We start from the raw sequence: 22,167 nt of genomic DNA, 5'->3' as shown, positions 1-22,167 counted from the left end.
GAATGTATTTCGATCGGAACATACAAAAGTTATATTCACCTTCGTCCATGGTGGAAGGCGGTTCGCTGGCAGTCCCGGTGATGATCGGAGCAATCATGTTGTAATCGTCCTCGAGATTAATGAACGGTGCGGTGTTCCAGCGAGGTGGCACGTTGGAGACCGATCTCTGGGTGGCCACCGGCCTTGTCACCGAAACTGGCGACGAAAATAAGGAGAGGTTCGTCGGGGAGATAACCCCTGACATCGAACTGATGGTAGGATACGTGAATATTTGCTGTCGACAGGAAGAAGAAACACGTTAAAGTAACATTGTTATTTCTTCGCGAAAATAAACTCACCTGTCCAGGTTGAGAGTGAAAGTGAGCAAAGGTGTATTCCCGGCTGGTGTGTGGCGCGGTGACGAGGATCCTCGCAGGGCTCTTTCTTCCGGCTGGGTCGACGGAGCTCTGGCAACCGGAACTGACCAGTCCGACCGCTGCCGCAGCAGCCATTTGCTCCTGATTGGATGCCAGTTCGGCTGGGTCCGTGGGCGAGGTGGACGAAGTTGGGGGCGAGTTCGAGTTCGTAGCCGTCAGCTCGCCCGTCGACCTTATAATGGCGACAGGCCTCGCCATCGGGGCCGGAGGTGGTGGCGGAAGCATCGAGCTCGGATAATACTGTGAGAACTTTTGTATGCCAGTGCGGGGTCCGGCTAGCTGCGCCTGGAAATACCACACACCCACCGATCAACGTCGTCGACCCGCGCGTGATCCATTCACCCCGTTTTCTGTGACTTCGCACTCCCGGTCTACCGGACTAAGAACTTTGCCTTTTTTTGTATCTTATTCGTCCTTTCGTTTTAACTGATCTCTTGAATTTTTATCTACCGATTCGTTCATTTAGTCATTTACCGTTTAGGGGTTTTGAATCGCGTTGAAACCCGCGTTTGCGAGATTCGTGGATTTTAAGATGGATCATATCGTGACTTTCGTCGATTTACCTAAAACGCATGTAGCTATTTCTTTGGATTCGTAACAATATCGAGAAGTACGTGCCAATAATGGTGCATCGCAAACGTGGGGTCGGACATTCCATTCGAAATTGCATTCCAAATTTCCACCAAACGATATCCCCATGTTTCTCCAATTAACCATCTCAATTTTTATCCACTCCGCCGATAAATCTAACAACAAATTGAATTCGAAAAATCCAGGGCGATTGGAACACGGATGACGTTCACGCAGGTCGGAGAAGAACCGCCCCGTTGTCCGTTTCGTCCTCTCGAAGGTAACGAACGGTGTTCCCTGGCTCGAGTCCACGACAACGGACAACGTGGCGGGTTGAAAAAGGATCCGGAAGCTACCTGGGGCAGTTGTTGAGTATTCTCGGCCTCCTGGCAGACGAACGTCACGAAATCCGACAGGGTGTCGTGACCGTTCTCGGGATACTTGACCACCCCTGTGGAGGCAGGGTGCTCCGGTTGGTAGTAGGCAAGCCCGGACATACTTTGACCGGAACCACCGGCCAGTCCTTCGTGCGGAGAGTGCAATCCTGAAACACAATTCACCACTGTCATGGTCCGACTGCGTGGCCAAGGCCACGGTGAAACCACCCCCTAAATTCGACTCGAGTTCCTTTCCTCGAATCGACTCCGTTTCTGCATCCCCTTCCACTTTTCATTCCTTCATTCTCGACCGAACGAATTACTCTCTTCCTGTTACGTTAATAAGATCTTCCGACGAAATTTGCGTTTTACTTTCTCTTTACTTTCACCTCTGCTTCTTCTTCGTTTTGCTTGCTTCTCTCTATTTCGTACATAGCTTTCGCGTTATTGTTATCGCCGTTTAGAGAAAGAACTTTAATAGAAGCGAAAGACGTTGAATAATTTGGGCGATTAGGTAAAGCTGGTCTCCGGGCAATCACGTTGTTCACTCTGGTTTGGTAATGGTAATTGTTAATGCGGAGAATGTTAGTAAAGTTGGAGCCCGCCACGCGAGAGCTTAGCAGAAGAGGGAGCAAACAGAGGTAACGATTGCTGCTGCGAGTCTGTTAGGGGGTGGTTTTAGTGGTACTTCCGAGGGTAGGGGGTCGACCAACTATAACGATCGTGTTAAATATATATATATATACACACACACACACGATATATGTATATATATACATACATATATATACACATATACATATATATATACATATATATACATATATATATGCACACATATATAAGGCACTCCAAGCGTGAGGCTGGCTGGCTGAAATGTACATGTATTTATATACCAGTGTACGCGTGCTCGCGCGCGTACACGTTCCTCTTACAAATTCTTTGGTTTTATTTTTCATATATACGTATATCTTTCTACAATTCTATGATAAATTTTGTTTGTCGCCGAGCACGCGCGCACGCGTATATCATCAACACGGTTATATACATGTATGTATATAGAGAATATATAGGTATATGTAGAGAATATATATAGATATATAGTGCAACAACAAACATCAAACAGCAAGATAACAACGATTAAACAACACATCAAAAAAACATCAAGGTAACAACAACATCAACATCAATACAATGATATACATATATATGCGGTGATATATATGCATGTATGTATGTATATATATATATGTATATGGTAAACAACAACACCAACATCGCAACAACAATATAGAATACGACATAGAGAGAGATAGAGAGAGAGACAGAGAGAGATAAGTAGAGCAATAAACAAGTCAAGTCTCAATCAAGATTCGAAATTAATTGAACCAATCAATCAAGTCAATTAATTAAGTCAATTAATCAATCAATGAATTAATTAATCCATCCAGCATACGACATACCCAGAGCATTAGCCGTGTGACAGTGAGTGAGAAATAGAGATAATATAATGGTGTGCACGGTTCAACGTGAGTACAGTCTCGAGAACTTTACAAAATTGTCAAAAATCTTCTCAAATTCCATTTTTCCAGAATGTCCGGATCTTCTTACGTTTTGTCGTTATATCGCTCTCTGGTTCGTATTATCTTATCATCGTATCACGTATTATCATCGAGGGAGAGATTTGCATATTTTCCATCGCGAGCTTTTATTCCTGACTCGAGGCTGTACCCTTAAAAGTAGTAATACGTGAACAGGTGGGTGTAACAGGGTGGGCAGACAGACAGACAGACAGACACAGACGAACATACAAACAGACAGACAGTCAGACAGCGACAGCTAGCTTACCAGGTAGACCGGTACTACGCAGTTAGCGAGAAATGCCGTCCGTCTGTCTGTCTGTCTGTCCGTTTCCAAGCCCCGGATCTCATAATCATTCTGGTTCCAGTCGATGTTTCTCGACCGATTTTTTAGACGACTACGTTGGAATTACGCTTCGAAATACACGGGGACAGGGACTGGATCGGCTAAATATTGATCCTCGCTTTTTTATCTCCTTTTTTTTGTTCTTTTCACTCTGGTTTGATTGATCGGTAACAGACAGGTCAGTCAGACGGACAGGCAAACGGGGCGTTAGAAAAATATACATATATAGATATTATACACATATGTTACTATACATACACAGGTGAACAGGAATATCGTAGAGTGTACTTATTTCCATATAGAGGCATATAAAAACACCAGTTTGGTTAGAGAATTATCGATTTGGTTAGTTTCGTGGGGGATGCATTGTGGGGATTGCGTTTTAGTCGTCGGTGCGATACAGCGCGAAAGCGATACAATCTTTTTCCTAGATGAAACTAACGTTATGATGTCGTCGAATCGTAGAAACATCATTAGAAATTATCTGTCAAAGTATGAACGATTCCATGTGGTTTTATTATTTTATATTTTATTACTCCATGTTTTATTCGAACGAGGAAGTAAACCGTTAGCCGAGATATAAATGTAACTTAATTGATTTCTGCAATTTTCAGAACTTAAATGGCTCGATAGTTTCTAAAAGAGATTCTATCGAGAATGCGCAAAGGATGGGAAAAGTTTAATTGTAAAGAGAATATATTACGATCTTTAGAGTGGCAGTAGAATGGGTTCGTGTTAAGTCAGACACGAGTACTTCTACACTTGTCTGGCATCGATCGTACGTATCCCTGTACGTAACATCAACGTTTCTTTTCTATTTGGAATTTATCTAGACCCTTCGAAGTAGAAAATCGTTCGCCTTTAAATCGTTTTCGACCATGGCTGTACCATATGGCTGAAAGCGCAAGCTTCGTCGATCGTCCGAACGACGCGACGCGTAAAAATAATCGAAATGAACAACTGAAATCGAAAAATCTATCTCTCACGCGGCCATCGAAACTACAACAGACATTCAGCTGATTCAATTTCTTTGATACTTCCCCTTTTTCCATTCTTCTTTGAACAATGACGGTGTTGCAGCGAACGGCCAGAAATTGAATCATTAAACTAAACAGGCAGCCCTTCCACCTCGACGTCCAAAACGAAAGAGAACCGAACGAGTAAACAAAAGGAACGAAAGAAAGAAAAAAGGAAAAAACGGTCAGCACGCCTACCAACGACAGCATTGCGCGAACAATCGTGCACACAGCTGCAGGCGGCTATATAGAATGGCGCAACAATTATTACGAATACACATACATATATACATCCATTTTAATCGTAATAGTTATCAGCATGGCTGGTGATTATCATCGAAGAAATACACATACATACGTATCTATCTATAATAATTGTCGCACGCATATATGTATCTGTATATATAGTGACGAATAAAAGTATGTATTGGCACTAGATTCCCTTGGGAAATTGTATAGGTACGTACAGAGGATTTTGTAGGAAAATCTGATTTGTACCGATACTTTTGTTCATTACTGTATACATAGGTATATTTAAACAGTTATGTGAGATGCAACACCGAATGCTAACACACATATGTATATAACAATTCTCATAATGGGCTAACATAGAACATTCTTGCTTTTTCGGTTCCTCGTGACGCAGCGGTTTACCATATCGCAATCAGACGTCAGGTGGATTTCTCGGGGATCTCCCTGTGGTGGACAAACACGACCCTCGAATTAGTCCACTTTCTTCATTTTCCGCCCTTTCTCTTCCCTCTCTCTCTCCCGTCCCTCTCCATCCCTCTGTCGCTCGGTCGTTCGAGGGTGGAAAGGGATCGTTTCAATCCTTTTGCTCGACAATGCTTTGCAATCTTCTTTTACTATTTTGTTTTTAAATAATCGTAGAGTACTATTCTTTGAGAGAGGAAAGCTTTTTTCTATTTCTAACGACAAAGTCCAGAGTATTTTCACGACATCTACGATTTCTAGCTAACGTCTGGACCCGGTTGAAACTTCGCTGATCGCAAAGTGGACAGGTGCCAGTGTTTCATCGTGGTTTAACAAGTCATGCAGTCGAAAGACTAGTTTCTCAGTCATATCCGGCATTCTTTAGTATTTTACGCTAGCTTTCGCAATTAAAAAAAATCCAAGTCGTCGATCTTTACAATGTAAATCATTCTAATTCTCCGAAATGTTTATCGAAGGATCGTTCATAAGTTTTAAAAGTTGGATATTCGAAAGTCTCGCGAAGATTAACACACGTAACACTTTCGACGTGAAGAAAAAAGGATCGTATTATAATTCCTTTCTAATCGTCAGTTTCATACGTGTCTTTCGTTACAGCGAAACCTATCAATTGAAAAATTAAATGTTCGTGCATCTTGGAGGAGGAAAAATGGGATAGAAAAAGCACGCGAGAAAGAATACAGGGAAAGCGAGTAATGGAAACGACCAATAAATCGTACAGGGCTCGCGCACTGTACAGAACAAAGCTCGTGGACACTTGAACGGCAATCGATTGTTCGACGTAATACCGCGGTGTTCTATGCAGGGAATGCAGTAAAAAAAACTCGCTCGTATCGCGCGTGAAACAAGCATTTTCCATGTGGACGGTCATCAAACCAACCAATAACCAACGATGGAGTCAACACGGTGCAACAACTACCATAACAACAGCGTCGAGAACTAGGTAACTCGTAAAACAACAACAAGAAAGGAAATTTCAAAGAAAAAAGAGGAAAACATGAAGAAATAGAAGAAAAAGATGGGACAAACGAAACAAGGACGTGCCGTTTTAGCGTACTATCGATGGAAGAGATACATATACATATATTTTGCGAGCTTTTAAAATCTATCAGGTGTTCAAGTTTGATTATATTGCCATATAGGGGGATACAAGGAGTTTGAAACCACGTTCAGGACTATAAAATGTTAATTTGGAGGTGTTTCTTCCTCTGTAGCATAATGTTCGAAGAATTGTTTATAGTATATAATTTGCAAAGCACATTCTTGAAACACACAATTTGCTATTTTTCACAGAATTATATACCAACAAAGTTTCGTATATTAATTGGCAAATAACTTTTACACTCGGAGATTTACTATGTTTCTACATTAAGATGTTTACAACTGTAAGTGCGGCTACATCGATTATGATGTCTCGACGACTCATAATGTCGCTGATCGTTTTAATATATAGCCTCGCTGTATTTTCTTCCATCCAATATACGCTGCGTTCGATCAACGAAAGGAACGGCGCTTAATTTCGATATTCGAATTTTCCTTCGTTTTCTTTTCCAATCAGAGGATAATGTATCATTTGTAAATCGAGCAGAAGGATAATAAATTGTTGAAAAGAGGTAGCATGGCCCGTTAGAAGCTGAAAAATATTAAACACTGCACTTAGCGCGATTGGGCAATAGTTCTATTGAATTAAGGTGAACATAACGTATAAGAGAGGTGGTCTGAGGCAGAGAAGAACCGAACATCGTGGAGGAGATCGATAGCGAAGGCATTCGAGAGGTTTGCTCGACGACGGTGCATGCCGCGAGGAACGATTACTTCCTGCGTTTTTCTCTCCGTTTTCTCCTCGTCTTCGACGTGTCTCCCTTTATCTTTCCATTTCTTCTTTTTAGCTTTCCTTTCGCGTAATTTCCCTCTTCGTCCCTTTCTTTTCCGAAATCTACGATACTGCAGGATGTTAAATTTTACCACCACGCTCACACTTTTCTTCGTTGTTAGTATCTCAGAGATCTGTATAATCTTTTTCGAGAGAATTCATCGTTTCTAATTTCATGCAATGTCGCGAGATTTTCAAGTTACGTAATTGTACGCCTATGTTTTTAAAAATGTTCTAATCAAGAATCGCCAATCGATAATTATTTCTCTTTTTACTCAGAAGTGAAGGAACTTTGACGTTATAGGTGGTTAAAATCGTCGCAGTCCTCCAAACAGAACTCGAGGCGTTCCAACCGATCTTCAATTTGCAATAACTCGCCGACGAGGGTTCAGAGGAAGTGTGTGCCGGGCAAATTTGTCTCCTGCCGCATCGAAGACACCCTCGAAATCCAGCGTGTGTACGTATGTGTCCGTGTGCAGCGGTTGGTCGACGAGAAAGTAGATGTGTGTGTGTGTGTATGCGCGCGCGCGCGCGTGTGTGTGTAATGCTTGCAGAGACACCAATATACACTGAGAAATATATATATAAAGATATACATATATAGTGGTGCTATGGAGGGTTGGTTCGGGGGTGGGAACGTGATTGTGCAATTTCGAGCTGCGTCGACGATTCGCGCCCTACCCTCGCGCCGAACGAATGCATATTCGGCCGGAAACTTTGTGAAGGAAGCTCGCCGATTTCGATGCCACCGGGATTCAGGAGCTCTTCAGTTGGATTGCTCGTCGATAACGTTAAGAATTTAGTCGTAGCGAAATCTTTTAGAACCTACGACGCGAGTTATCGAATATCGGTGATTCGAAAATTCAATATTCGATATTCGAAGATTTCGAAATTTTAAATAGCAAGTTCGAAGGATTAACAGGACGAGGTATTGAACGTTCGAAGAATCGGTAACGCGAGATTTCCAACATTTAACGATTGAAACAATTCACCGGTGCTACGTAGATTTTGCATAATGTTCGAGAGAAACTCCAATTGGAATTAAGTGACGCTTTAAACTCTTGAAATTCGTACGCGATTTTCTTCGATTCGAAGAAATCTCTTCCGAGACATCTCCGATCCGCGATGCGTTTATCGAGTCTCTAAACTGTGAGCTCTTCTTTCCGACGAAACTCTTGGAATTTTCGCGCGAGGATCGATCGCAATTTACGAAGGACGCGGATCGTCGGGCGGGAGTTCGACGATACGTAATGTACAAAAGAGAAACAGAAGGATAGACGATAACAGAGCATCTACGGGGCTTAAGTGATGGTGTGAGTGCGTGAGTAGGTCTCGTAAAACGTTCCAACGTATTTACGAGTGTCTCTGTGTACGAATGTGTGTATGTGTCTATATATGTGTGTACGCGTGTCCGATCGTGTACGTACAATATTCGTGATAAAGATAGAGAAATCAAAGAGAGAGAAAGGAAAAGAAGAGACACGACAGTAGAGTGTAAAAAGAAACAACCACTGGAAAGGAGAAATGACAAACGTGACAGCAATATAGAAAAATATTCGAGCGTATATATACGACATCGTGATGCATGTGCGTACATATACGCGTACACGGACACGCGGCATCGAGAGAACCGGAAGTTCCTTCGGTGGATGCGTGTGTGGCGGGTAACGAGCCACTGACACTTGCCCATATCGTTTGTTCGTCACGTGTGCTCCTGGAAACGCCAGTGAGGGAGCGACCGTGTGCGTTTACCTGCGTGCGTGACCGTCCAATAGGACGATCGAATGCGAACGTGAATCGTGACTGAATTCGTTCGGGGACATTTAAATTTGGCACTGTTCTAGGTTATTTCATTTGTCTCTTTCTTTCAGTAAAAAGAATTTTCCAAAGATTTCATCCGATATCGGAACAGAAGATTATCAAATATGTGAGAATCCGTATTTGTGCTTGAATATAGAAATTAAGCAATCCGAAAAGTTTCAGGTCTAAAGATAAAAAATGTAAAAAGTTGGAGATTTAAAAATAGTGAAACTTAAAAGTTCGAAAGCTGGCAATTTTGAGACGTTCCTCTACTTTCTTCGTATCTGCTACGATTTTTCAGTCAGATACCTTTTAGGATTCTAAACTATGCTTACTCGAAACAGTCCACGCACGCAAGCTTGACACACGTTCGCGCCAATAGCTAGTCCCACGCACACGACGTTTGTCCACCGTGTGTCACGTATACACGTACATATGTACGCTATATAATTTATACGTAACAAATATATATACATATATATAGATATAAATAGATATATAAGTGTATATATATGTGTAGAACAGTCAATAACCAGTCACAAAGTACCTTTTAGTCGAGTTTAGCGAGCTTCTCTCTACGCTCGGGCTCAGACTGAAACAGAGATCATCACGCGTCATTTTCACGCGAACATTAAGGGCTTGCACGCGGCTTGCAAGGCTGTTTGCAGCTGCACGCGGCCATCGATCACGGATCCCATGGATCGTTCGAAAAATTCCGCTCGCTACCCTTCCGGATCTCCTTCTCTCGATCCCCTTTTAATCATTTTCTCGCCTCCTTCTCATCTTCAATTTCCTTTCGAACGTTTACTTTCCAATAAAATCGGAGACATTAACTTTTAAAATTTAATCTATTAGCGTACCTGTCACGCGTTCTTTCTTTTCGTTTAAAATTTTTATCGGAATCGGATCTTTCGAACGTAACGTTATGTCGAAACGAAACGACGGAACGACGTGCAACATTTAAACTTCAAGGATTTTCGCGTTGTCCAAGGACCAACGTTCGTTTCTTGGACGTTCTCGCGGTTAGTTCGACTGGCCGAAAAGTCGCGTCGAGCCCCACTAACCTAGTTTCAAGCATCTTGCTTCTAATTTAAAAGTATCGTCAGCGTTCGAACCGGACAATAGAACTCATCAATTGTTATTTTATCGTTAGCACGTCGGCTGCCACGCGAATTTCATATATCTTGCTCCGAAAGGCGAAATCATTTGCATTTTAATAGCCGTCAATGCGTTAAACAAATACCAAACTTCGTTGAAATAATTTGTCTCATGGATGAACGTTCGAATCATTACAACGTATCTTAAATTCCCAAGAGACTTTTTAAAGGATCGACTTAAAAACTTAATTTACGTTTCAAATTCTTCCACTATACATCGAAACAAAGCAGGTGCGTTCAAAAGACGATTGTATCGTAAATGTTGCTCCGCCAGTCATAAAGAAGAAACGAAAAAATGTCGTGCAATCTCGAGTCACAATTACCCTACTTTGTACGAGATTATTCTATCAGTTTCCGTATCGCATCACAGTTGCTCGACTATGTTCGAAGTAGGTTAGCGAGGCCGTCGCAACGCTCGAGGACCGTTTTACTCGGTTTCGATTCTCGGCCGTGTCCTCTGGGGATCGAGATCCAGCAATCCTTGGTGATCGATTTACTTACATGATGCCTGGCTGAGCTCAGTTTGGGTCTATCGCACACTGGACATTCGAGGCGCCAAATCGCCGACGTTGTACTGGAACCCGGCGCACGGTGCAACGAGGATGCACATTATTGCACATTAAAAACGCATAACCGCCTCCAACCACGCCAGAGAGAACACTTCTACCGGGGTGGTGGAGTGTATAGAGTACAGAAAGTCGCGCGAAAAATCGACCATACTTGCTAGATATTATACGACAGGCTAATCGAAATAAATCATATGCCATTCAATGGTTTAAGAGGCTAATCGAGGATAAAGAATTAACTCGACACTCGAATTGCCAATTTTTCTCATACGATAATTTCTTTCCTTTATCTTTATTTGTTTAATGTTAAAAAGTAATTTTGATCCACAGATCTCAGAATAACTTAAGGAATATTTCCAAAAAACGCGAAAAATTCGAAATACATCGTCGTTATACCGTAGCGCCGAGCTCCTTAACCGATGGACAACGCCGACCGCGATCGTTTTATCGACGACCGATGTTGGAAGCAGCGAAAAATGGCAATGGAACCAATGGAATCATTTGTACCATCCTTCTGACGCTCCGCTTTCGAAGGCGTTTGCCCGGTTCTCAAAGGACGCGTGGAACCGTCGCGTTCTCTCGTACGTTGCTCGCCGATTACGTTAGGATCGTTTTTATTAGTGAACTCGTCAGGCAAAACAAGCGGACAGTACTGAAGCGCGTGAGACACAGGAACAAGACGATCTTGTATTTTAAGATCTTGTACTCTCTGTCGTGCGGCAACTTCCGGGAGTAATGAACAAAAAAACAGAGAGCGAAAAATTTGGGAATGTCAGATGTTAGGGGTGAAACGGGTTTTAAGGGTTGAAGGGTCGAGAAGTCGCAATCATCGTCGGACAGTCTCTGTGTTCTTTGTGTCTTTAGCCGTACTTCCGGTCTAGCGAGTATGCATTCCAGTATGCAGAGTACTTACAGTGAACTCCCCATAATCAAATGCTACGTTAAAAGAAAACTCGCTTCCAAGGTATTTTTATTTCATTTCTTTTCTTTTATTTTTTTTTTTTTTCAAGGGATCGTTAGGAATATTTTCTCGAGAACGAAGAGCAAATCTTGACACATGGACGCCATATCTTGGACTAATATTCGAGATTGAAAGGAAGTGACAGAGACTCGTACACGGACGATTAGTCCTTTAGAAACTGTTTTCGAAATATAGTCAGATTTGTACAATTTTTTCGTATATCTTTGTTTTGGAAAAAGATCTTTTACGTGATGCAGCATAAGAATGGATAATTCGAGAACAGTTCATACGAGACACGCGTCTCTAGAGAGATCCTTCTCACCACTTTTCCATCATGTAAGCACCAAAGATGAAGTCCACGCGTTAAGATACCACAAATTACCGCTCGCTGTTTATGGAGGACCTCGCGATCCTTGTAACACTACGTTATCAAGTTATCAAGCTGCAGATACGGAGAACAAAAGATAGTAAACATTTTCCGAGAGAATTGTCTTTTCTCATTCTTTGCTCATCCGGGTCTTTCCTATCATATTTAATTCAAAACTCGTTTAGTCAATCTGTCTTGTCATTAGAAAATATTTTGACTGAGAAATTTTCAGACGAAACATCAAAGTGATAAAGAAAGGATCATGATCTCGAGAGATCCTCCATTTGAAGTACCGTGGCAGCCACTTGGACAGGCGGCCTCCGGCAGTCATTTTTACGATTGAAAAGATGATCACGGCCTTAGGTACGAGAAATCTCGATAAATGTGCTCTTTTTATCGGCACATACCCGTCTGCGAGTGCGGAGAATCCATTCCACGGTGACCATCCTCTGGCCTGAGCACCGGCGAGAATGTCGGCGCACTCGATACGGAAACCGTAGGGGGCTTTTCAGTCTTGTCGTTCCTTATGAGCTGATGCACCGGTGGTGGGCCTACGAAACAGAAAAGTAAAGTTAAAAACACTGCTGCAAAGTTACACAACGATTAGCGGTTACGTATGAAATAATTAGATGTTAAAAGAGAGGAGAGTGGAGTTCAGAGGGAAATATGCTTCGCCCACTCCTCCGCGGTTTCTACTTCGTATTCTTTCGCGTCTGCTCGTACAAACGAGCTGACAAAGGAGGTAAAAGTATCTCTCTTTCACAGAGATATTTCCCTCTTTGAATATTCAACCGAAAATTCTACCGCAACTCAAGTCAAATTGCGTGCTACAAGATTCTCATTAATTATCATTCTAACGAGAGAATTACTCAACGCTAATCTCACACACTACGTTGCTATACTATATCTATACTAAAATCAAATAAAAATTCCTGACAACTAAAACAATCCTAAATTCGTCGATTTGCTTATGCAACAAAGAAGTTCCTTTTATTTTTCAAAAATCCCCCCACCCTGCTTTTCATCCTAAAGCTACGATTCCATCTTCCCGTGCATCGTCCTTGAAGATAAAGACATCCCCAGTCAAGAACAGTTCGACCCTTTAGATAGCAAATGAAACAAAGAAAAGCAATAAGAACAAGAATACACGGTCTTCTTGTTAACGGATTTGCATGCACGTTCGAATGGAGGGCGGTCGTTTCGCGGCAATAAAATTAGCTTCGTTCACCGGGGCACCACGATATTTACGCCGGTCGTTAATTTAACGACAATACAGTCAATCAAGTGTCCCGCGGCCGCTATAAAGGCAACGTATGTATGATAAAAAGGGAGCAACCGGGGGAAACGGGGTTGGCCCTGGTCCAGCTATGCTTATTGCTGGAATTTTTCCTGCACCCCCGACCTTTCTAGCCCAACTCCCAACGTCCTCACCCTCTCTCATACACGTTCGACCTCGTGTTTATATGTGTGCGCGCGTGTGTATGTGTATATATATGTGTGTGTGCATGTATTTTGCTTGAGAAAGTGGTCATTTTATTCCGTCCGTAAATTCCGTCTATCCGCCGCCGTTGCAACCCTCCCAGCGCAAAGAGTCGAAACTTTCCGCGTGCTTCTCGCTGGAAAGTCTTAACGTTCGACCCGAACCCCTTCCACGTATTCGTCTTCTTGCCTTCTGACTCGTACGTTCGTATTTCTTGCTTCGTCCGACTCGAATATTTGTATTTCTTAAGCTTTCGGATACGATGGCCTAGGAGGGGTAGTAGCGCCAGCGATGGTATTTGAGGGTGGGTCGAGGGTTCTAGGTTTGGGACAGGAGTGGATTGAGGCTATTTGGGACTAAAGTTTTATGACGGAATTTTTGGGGGATGGAAGGGTTGTACAAAGATGAAGTTACAAGTTTTGCTCTTCGCTAGGGAAATATAGTACACCGAAGCACATATATCGTGTTATTATGTTATTGTTCCGAACTTTCTACTTTAATTCTCCCGCAATCTTCACTACGATCCTTAGTATCCGGTAAATAAATTCTATCAAGAAGGACAATTATACGGATAGCACAAACAATAGAACACGAGGCGATATCTTCTGCTAATGTCAAACACAAAGATAGTAATGGGATCTCTAAAGAAGATAAGATTTTCAAAGAAACGTAACTTTTATCAGCTTCAAATTAGCGCGAGAAACACTTTACTCCCGCGAATTCCTATTATTCCAACCCCTTCTATCTTTACGAATCTTTTTTGCCTACGAAAGGCTTCAGCCGGAAGTTATTCTTCTTTTTCATCTCTATCCAGTGACTTCCGTTTCGTGGCGTGTGTGCATAGAGGCAGAGGGCTGGTGGTTATCGTTTGATCGATGAAAGAGTTAAGAGGTGAGGGGCGAGGATGGGAGAATGAGAGAGAAAGAGAGTAGAAGAGCGGCGCGATAAAGCCGGGTTGGAGCGGAGAATAGAAAGAAAATAGAAAACGGAAAGAGAGAAATATATAGGGAAAATGATCTATAGAACGCTGAGCAAAGTAGATCCCGATAACAAAGGACCGTGTGATAAGCCGACGGGATGAGACTGAATCCGCGGAACAGAGAAAAAAAAAGAAAGGATCTTTCGATCCATGACCGCTGGGAATTTGTTATTACTCGAATAGCCCTACTCGGTGAATTAGATTCAATTTTGGTGTCCACTGTGAAATGGTACGTTTTACGTATGCATTATCACTAACGACACCAAGTCATTTATATTTCAGAGAAATTGAACGCCGATCGTGTACCAAGGTAATAAAATCTAAGGAATGACGAAATACGAGCTTAATCAGTGTGGCTTTCGAGGTGTCTTGGATCTTTCTAAATAGGGAGATTTATAGTACGTACATACTCTTTTCATGCCCTACGATATTTTACACTGTCCTGTAGAAAATCGCGGAGGAAATTTATATCTCATAACTTGCACAGGTTTATGCTAAGGAGAATTTTAATACAACGCAAAAAGAAAAATTAAAATATGAGAGGGAGAAGGAAATATCTTTGTTAATCAACTTACAACTTTAAAGGTCGAGCTTTGGTAATTGTTGGTAAAAAGAAAACATAGCTAAAATAGTAGCGAGAGAAGTGGAAAATGTTTTGAAAAACGTTGCCATCGGCCATAGTCTGACGCACTTTTGCGAAGGTATTCGAGATGCACGCTGCTGTAAAACGCGATTCCGCATAGTTGCTCGGTGTCCTCGAACGGTTTAATTTTAGTGGACGCGTAGAAAAACGATAAAAATACCGTGAAATTCTGCCGTTTCGCAAACAGCGGCTGGTAAACAAGGTCCGTGTGTAGGTGCACAAGAGAGGGAAGAGGCGCACGCTGCGATGCATCGTTCCGTGACGCATCGTTTCGCGACCGATTGCTTCGCGATGCAACCTACTGAAAGGCATCGGCAAGATTGCAGCCGGCTTCGATTACTATCCGCCGAACCGTGCCGCCTCGATACGTAAGGCGTCAATCGGCCACACTTTGAATTACGAGGCAACAATTTCTGCTACTTCGTATCACGACGCGTCGGTGTAAAACGTTTCAAAATACAACAGATTGATTTATAACGTTTTCAATAGGAATGTGTTGATTTAGCATGCTTAGGACTGTACCGTAATCACTCGGAAAAGTTCCTGAATGAACGCGCTACGATTTACGGAACGCCGAATTCCAGGGATTCCGATACATGGCGTTTCAAATTACCAAATTTCTAATTCACGGTGCTCCGAATCACGCTTCCGATTCGTGGTGCCATCGAATTACAACGCGTTTTATTCGTGCCGCTTCAAGTCACAAAATCCCCAATTACCAGTCCTCCGCAACGTAATGCTCCCAATTGATATAATCCACCAAACCACGACCTCTTAATTCGAAACGCTTTCAATCACGATATCCCAATTCTGTCTGTTTGAAATCCCAGTTTATCCAATTCCTCTCTCTCTCTCTCTTTATCTCTTCCTCCTTTATTAACCCATTAATTCCCAATCAATCACACCTTCGACTCTCCCCTCTTTTCTGTTCAAACTCCGATCTCTCTCCTGAATCTGCAATTCATCACACGAAATACCCACATATGACGTTAAGATTATAAGTTAGTGGTGGAACCAGGTGACAGTGTGCATCCACTAAAAATAAGGACGAACGTAGAGGTTTTGAAACTCACTGAAGCTAGCCGCTGGCTGAGCATGATCCGCGGCCGTGGCTGCGGACGGAGGGGTGTAGCTGCTGCAGTAGTACGGCGGGTGCTCTATTTTGATCGCGTTTATTTGAGGCTGCATGTCGCTGAGGTCATGCAGTATGGACGCTGAAACCAGACACACATTAGCGGTTACGGATCCTAGCGCGTTTCGTACGTCATCCGCTTCTTCTCGTCGTTCTCTTGCTAAAGTCGTAATCTTCGTCTTGGTCGTAGTCTTTGTCGCGTTCGTCTTCTTGCGGTCTCGATTCTCGAGAAAATCGCACTTCCGCGCGTTTTCCTTCGAGAACCTTCCCCCTTCTTTTCTTATATTTTGTAAAAATTGTTTATGCAGAAGGCAATATTTTTTTCTTTCTTTTTCGATTTAAGCGATTCCGATTGGTGTAGAGAAATTTGAACACTAAATTTTCTTCTCTTTTGAATATTAGTCATTAACCTAATATGTACGTACTAATTCCTTCACCGTTGTTTTAAATGACGCTACAATAGCTATGCTGCGCTATTTGAACAAAAGTTGTTTCATCTGAACATTTGGATAAAATTATGTATCTATCTATTGGTTAATATGTATTGACCATATGATAGATTTTAAAACAGGAAGATACATAATGATTCATGTATCGTCGTAACGATTATGAATCTTAACGATTTGCAGTTTTCAGCGACCTTCACTGTGAAAGAATTAATACCTTTCTCGAGTATGTTATCTAGCAAAGTAGTAAGATTCAGTCGTATGAAAACGGACATGCCAAGATACAAGAAACGCATCGCTTAGAAATGTGTACAGATCCGTGTTAGATTTCTAGGATATCGAATGATGGAAGAAAATAATGAGCAAAGAAAATAAACCTCTATCATCGTATGATCGCACGAACTCGCTCCACGTCGACGATTTATCCAGTGTACCTTGCCGAAAACAATCCCGTTTAATCCTTACCAAGACCCGACGACCAATCAAACGTTCCCATCGACGATTAATACCTCCAATTATCTGTCGATTCCTCCCTAAATCGTGTTGTCGAGAAGTCGAAAGGGCACGAGTCCGAGAGAGAACTATCGTCTCGTTGTTCGCGTAAACACAATCGTGTTCCAAGGAGGGACGAAGAGGGAGGGCAGGGAGAGAGAGAGAGAGAGAGAGGGACGATGGTGGCGGTGGGATCGGTTAATTAATCGTGGTGCCGGCCATTAGAATACGCTCCAGTTACACGTTGCGCTGAATCAGCGCCACCGTAAAATAATAGGATTCCAGTTTGTCGCAGTTGGCGACGCGTAAATATAGGGATCTCCCCGTTGCTCGACGGTCAACGACCAATTAGGTTGAGCTACTGCCGTGGAATTTGCATCTTGTGTAAGCGACCTGCTCGTAAACCTGCGACCGATTTCGCGACCGGTGTCCACCGGCCCCTCGCATGCAATATCTTCTGTGTTCTTCGGTAATTCGCGCCACGCGATGAATTTCCATCTGGATATAGGCCCCGGTCTACTGGTTTTCTAGTTTGAATAGCGGAAACAGCGGGCAAGATACCATAGACATAGTTGCTTTCATGCTAACTATGAAGCTGGAATTATGGAACTCTATTGATACTGATAATTATTTAGGAGGAAACGGAATCTCGGGATTCTAGAGGATAATGTGGTTGTCTGATTTCTCTTCTTTTTCCTTTCTCAGTATCGAATCTTATATATATATTGCACTTCGTATTTTATTTATTTTATGGGACTGTTATGCACGGGGGTAATCGTAAGGTTTTACACTATCAGAGAAAGTTTCAACAGCCTGTGGTTTCATTTCTCCGATAAAGATAATTCGCGCGTATCTGGCAATTAGGAGTTGAGACGATTTTAAAAGAAGCAAATCACCATCGTGTCCATATTCCGCTACTTCTTCATATATGTAGCCGCGATTCGAATCATCGGAATTTCGCCACTAAAACTCACCCCTTCCCCTAGGAGTGTTTCTATTATGTTCCATCTTGCACGTCGTCGACCGTCACCACCGACAGGATATTCTTCTCTATTTCACATCAGCCGAGGTAGGCTCCCACCCCCCGCGGAAATTGCGCCCCTTTTTATCCACCGTACGTGCTGCGCCTCTCACATCGGGGAGAGAGAAGAAAAATGCCTGGGAAATACTGCCCCCCTGCGGGCCTACCATTTTTTCCCGCTCGACTCGCGTACACGTACACCTGCATACGTGTTTCTATGTGTGTACGTGTGTGTGCAAGTGCATTGTTGACAAAAAACCGGTGACGTATCCGAGGGTTGGAAAAAATTCGTCGAAAATCGCGCACGGCGTCGGGACACTGATTCACGGTTTTTCCTTTTTTTCCCTCCGCCGTTGATTCCGGCCTTTTTCGAACGAGAGCTAGGACCGGACCAGTTGGCGAACTTTGAAAAAAATTCCTCCGCTAGGCTGGCGGCGTCAGGGGTGAGTATTGTCGGACGGTTAACTCTCCCGTGGCCTGTGTTCTCGGCTGACGCGATATTGAGATTGATGGGGAAACGATGATCGAAGGGGTAGGTTTATAGAAAGAGGGACGAAGCTGCTCGGAGTCTTTGGGATCGCGTTAGCAAGAAACGTGGTCTACAAAGGTGCGAGAATGGGAAAAGTGGCGTGTCTTTTGTCGAGAGCTGAAGAACCTCTTCCGAGGATTTGTAGCTGAAGTTTCGCAAAGAACTAAATCTTGGTTCTTTTAAATTGGAAAATGTTTCTATTTCTTCGCGACTTATCCCCTGTGTATCTATAAAATAATACACGACGAGAAGAGTTCTGTCATAGCGTGGAATAAAACGTACGATTTAAAGAACCTAATTGGCTCTTTTTCTATCTTCGTAACTCATCCTTAAAGCGTTAAACTATTTAAACTACCCTCTGGATGTTATGAGATTAAATGCACGATCTGGAGAATCCAAGAGTACATAATTCTCTTTAAACAACCCTAAACTTCTAGCTCTTCTTCATCGAACCTAATCCAACTGAAATTAGGATCGATTGGGCTAAAACAAACGTGCTTTATCCATGATGTTTCTTCGTCAGAATCCAAGAAACATTAGAAAAAAGGCGTTCGATCGAGTTGCAAAGATCGGCAGACGGGAGTTGGCTCATCCGGCGAGAGAGGATGGCAGAGGTAGAGGCGAGAGAAAGAGAGGCTGCGAGGCTCTCTCAGCAGCCTCTGAGGCCGTGAGCATTGTTCCCCGTCTATTAATACACCGGGTTGCATACTAATCTCCTGCCACGGTGACGCGAGGAGCGGTGTGGGGAAGGGAAGAGAGAGAGAGAGAGAGAGAGTGGCAAAAGGAGGAGGAGGGTGGAAGAGTGCAGATGCATACGTCGAGGCGTTTCGAGACTCGCGCCGCTTCTCAATATGCGCTCCCCTGCCCTATTATTCCATTTAGTGGCGGTGCATGCGTGTCACGCTGCTCCCTTCGGCGAGGATCCGATGAAAATGGACTCGAATGATCCACCGGTCGATTTGATCGCTTCAATTATGAACTGACGACTTCCCCTTGTCTTTTAGGGTAAATCCTCGATATTGCATGGAATCGGAAAGCAAGAATTTTGATAGAGTGTAATGTAGAGTCGGAGAGTGTTTGAAGAAGTTTGAAGGAATATAAAAGATACAAGCAACTTTAAGACCTGTTCAGCTAGCTCTTTGGAATTTCACGTTGAATTTCAACTTTTATCGTATGGAATTTGACGAATTTTTGCGACGGTCCAGGCATCGAGAGAAATTTGGCTGTGCGGTTATCGGTGACTAATAGAGAAGCAGTCGGGAGACTGGCAGCACAGTGGCTTCTGTATATGTTCGTGACGGAAATTGGCAGACAATGTCGGGCAATAACACTCGGTTTCGTCTGTTCTATCGATGGGACGCGCTCGGAGGACCGTTGACAACCTTGACCTACCAAATTACGACCTATTTGTCTATCTCACTTTTCGCTATTCTTTGCAAAAGAATACGAAACTAGCTTCAACATCCTCCGCTGAGTGAATAGTACGATTCTTACGAGAAAGACAAGGGATTAGATTCTATATTTAATTTTACAAATTCTCTGAACTTGATTACAGAGGGTGGTATCGAACTGCCTAACAAGTGGCGTTCGCAACGAATACAATCCCTTCCTGATCGAGTTACACTAACAGAGCACTGTGAGCGTTCACCGCGATGCACATGCAACACGTGCCAATCGTTCATCAGGTCCTTGATAGCGAAAGAGGAGTGAAGTGGTCTCAGGTATGCCGAAAGGATAACCGTCGAGTGGAATCGCGTTCCACGGCTAAGAATAACGTTTCTAACGTTAATAAATCAGCATCGATAGAACGACCAACAACGTGCTCGATCACGAAAATCAGCTTCGTGAATATTGGACGTTATCGTGGAGCGAGTTCCTTCCTACTTCATCATCGAAAGGATGCTTTCAAAAGGTTTCCTAGATATCGACTCGTTGATTACCTTTCGAAAGCATCCATAATATTGTTTTAAGCTAAATAGAATTTTCTTTTAAACGTATCGTCTTTTTCCTTTCTTTCGTATTAAACAGATTGGAGACTTTCGATATCCCAGAGATCAGCGAATAGAGAGTCCATGCGATAGATGATGAAGAGAGGATCGTACGTCGTACCTTTTGAAAGCATCCAGAGCTCCTTGGAGCTGAAGACACCTGTCGCTAGGATCGTGTCATTGCAGACAACACCGTTATATAGTTCGTGGTAGCCTGCACCTGGGAACAGAACCCAGCCGACCATAAGACGTTACTCGTTCGTGCAATTTTGAACAACTGACGACGCATGAGAACTCGCGGAATACCAAGTGAAAAAGGTTGTTGGCATAGGATTGTAGGAAAATTTATTCGTTTACCTTTTCGCCGCCTCTCTTCCTCCTTGCTCGCGTTGCAGATGCCATTTAGAACCTCTGTAACAATCGAAGAGGATTTGCAAGTTAGTTTTATTAATTATCAAATCTTCTCGAGATCCCGCAGATTTCTATGGGTACTTTATTATGCAGTTCTTAATGTGCATTCATGTTCGATCAAATCTTTCTTCGTTCGGCTTTAAAGAGATTCTTAATGAAAAATTGTCCAAATTGTCATGTTTGCCTTCATTTCGTCAAGCGAACTATCAAAATCTACCTTCGAATTTTACGATCTCTATTTCCCTTCCGTCCGCGAAAACATTCACATTTTTATCTTATCCTCCTCCTTTTTCTTTCTTCTTTCGCTAAAATCAGCCCCTTTCAGAATTTCGCCATTGTAAAGCTATTTCAGCGAGACGAATCGACCAACTTGGGATTCCCCAGACACGGATTTGAGAGGACGGTATCCTCGACGCATCCCATCTCACCTTTACTGTCACACGGTGTTTTATATCGCGGTACCTTACGCAAATCTCATTACGCAACATATCACCGAAATACACGAGAGCCCGGAACGTGTGTTCGACTTCTTGAAAGAGACAGAGACAGATAGAAAGAGTATTTGTATCTGTATGCATACGCGCGTCTGTGTAAGTGTCGTGGTAAGGAAAAGAGAAGGAGAGAGAAGAGGAAAGGATGGATTCCTTCTGCGCGGATGGAAATTCGGAAAAACGTTTCACAATCGTCGCGACATCCTCGATCAACCAGCTCGACAACGCTGAAAAACCGACGAACGACCGTTTATAAATAGACGTTAACAAACATACGTTCACTCTCAGGTTATTTTTAATTGCGTCTCAACCTTATATCGGTGTACACTGCGCCGCGATAAGCGATCTCCATTTTTGATCGTAGAATTCGTTCGAATGCCGTTTAAATTTAAATCGAACGTCAATTGTCAAACGACGAAGAAAATTGAAAACCGATGGTGAAGCAGAATTAACGTAAGCATTCAAGGTTGGACGGGAACATATTGGACCGACTAAGTATCGGATCGTGTTGTTTTCATTGCTCGCAGAATTTATCTGGTGAAACGACTGACAAGAAGACGTGTGATTTTAATGCGCGTCTATTTTGGTTTAGTTCAACAGCAAAATTCTATATCTTCCTCCAAATCGAAGAAAGCTTCTCCATCTTCTATCGTCATGTTTTCCGCGACTTCATAATTTCAAACTTTAGAACTTGTATTTGATAGAAAGATGATATCACGATCGAGTAAATTTCGAATTTTTCATTACGGATAATCAGCCGAGTTTCGAGCCGATTTAATTTTACGTCTGGTCTT

General features: G+C 42.8%; 1 protein-coding gene across 8 annotated transcripts in view; it reads right to left on the bottom strand.

Annotated features, from left to right (window-relative positions):
• Nucleotides 1-22,167, bottom strand: part of LOC117211328 (nuclear factor 1 X-type-like) — a 64,526-nt gene that overhangs the window by 3,782 nt on the left and 38,577 nt on the right. For 3 of the 8 annotated variants that reach the window (XM_033455063.1, XM_033455067.1, XM_033455068.1), the window contains 7 exons: nt 20,829-20,882; nt 20,593-20,691; nt 15,937-16,077; nt 12,169-12,312; nt 1,343-1,530; nt 339-701; nt 40-274 (listed from right to left, as the gene is read on the bottom strand). In XM_033455063.1, the coding sequence (XP_033310954.1) occupies nt 40-274; nt 339-701; nt 1,343-1,530; nt 12,169-12,312; nt 15,937-16,077; nt 20,593-20,691; nt 20,829-20,882 (1,224 nt within the window). The remainder of the gene's footprint in view (nt 1-39; nt 275-338; nt 702-1,342; nt 1,531-12,168; nt 12,313-15,936; nt 16,078-20,592; nt 20,692-20,828; nt 20,883-22,167) is intronic. The other 5 variants (XM_033455065.1, XM_033455066.1, XM_033455064.1 and 2 more) reach the window with 5 other exon arrangements.

This window comes from Bombus bifarius, unplaced genomic scaffold (assembly GCF_011952205.1).
Source record: "Bombus bifarius isolate JDL3187 unplaced genomic scaffold, Bbif_JDL3187 scf7180000008232, whole genome shotgun sequence".
Taxonomy (NCBI): domain Eukaryota; kingdom Metazoa; phylum Arthropoda; class Insecta; order Hymenoptera; family Apidae; genus Bombus; species Bombus bifarius.
The sequence above is the reverse complement of the archived record's forward strand: the minus strand, read 5'-3'. Positions and strand labels throughout refer to the sequence as shown.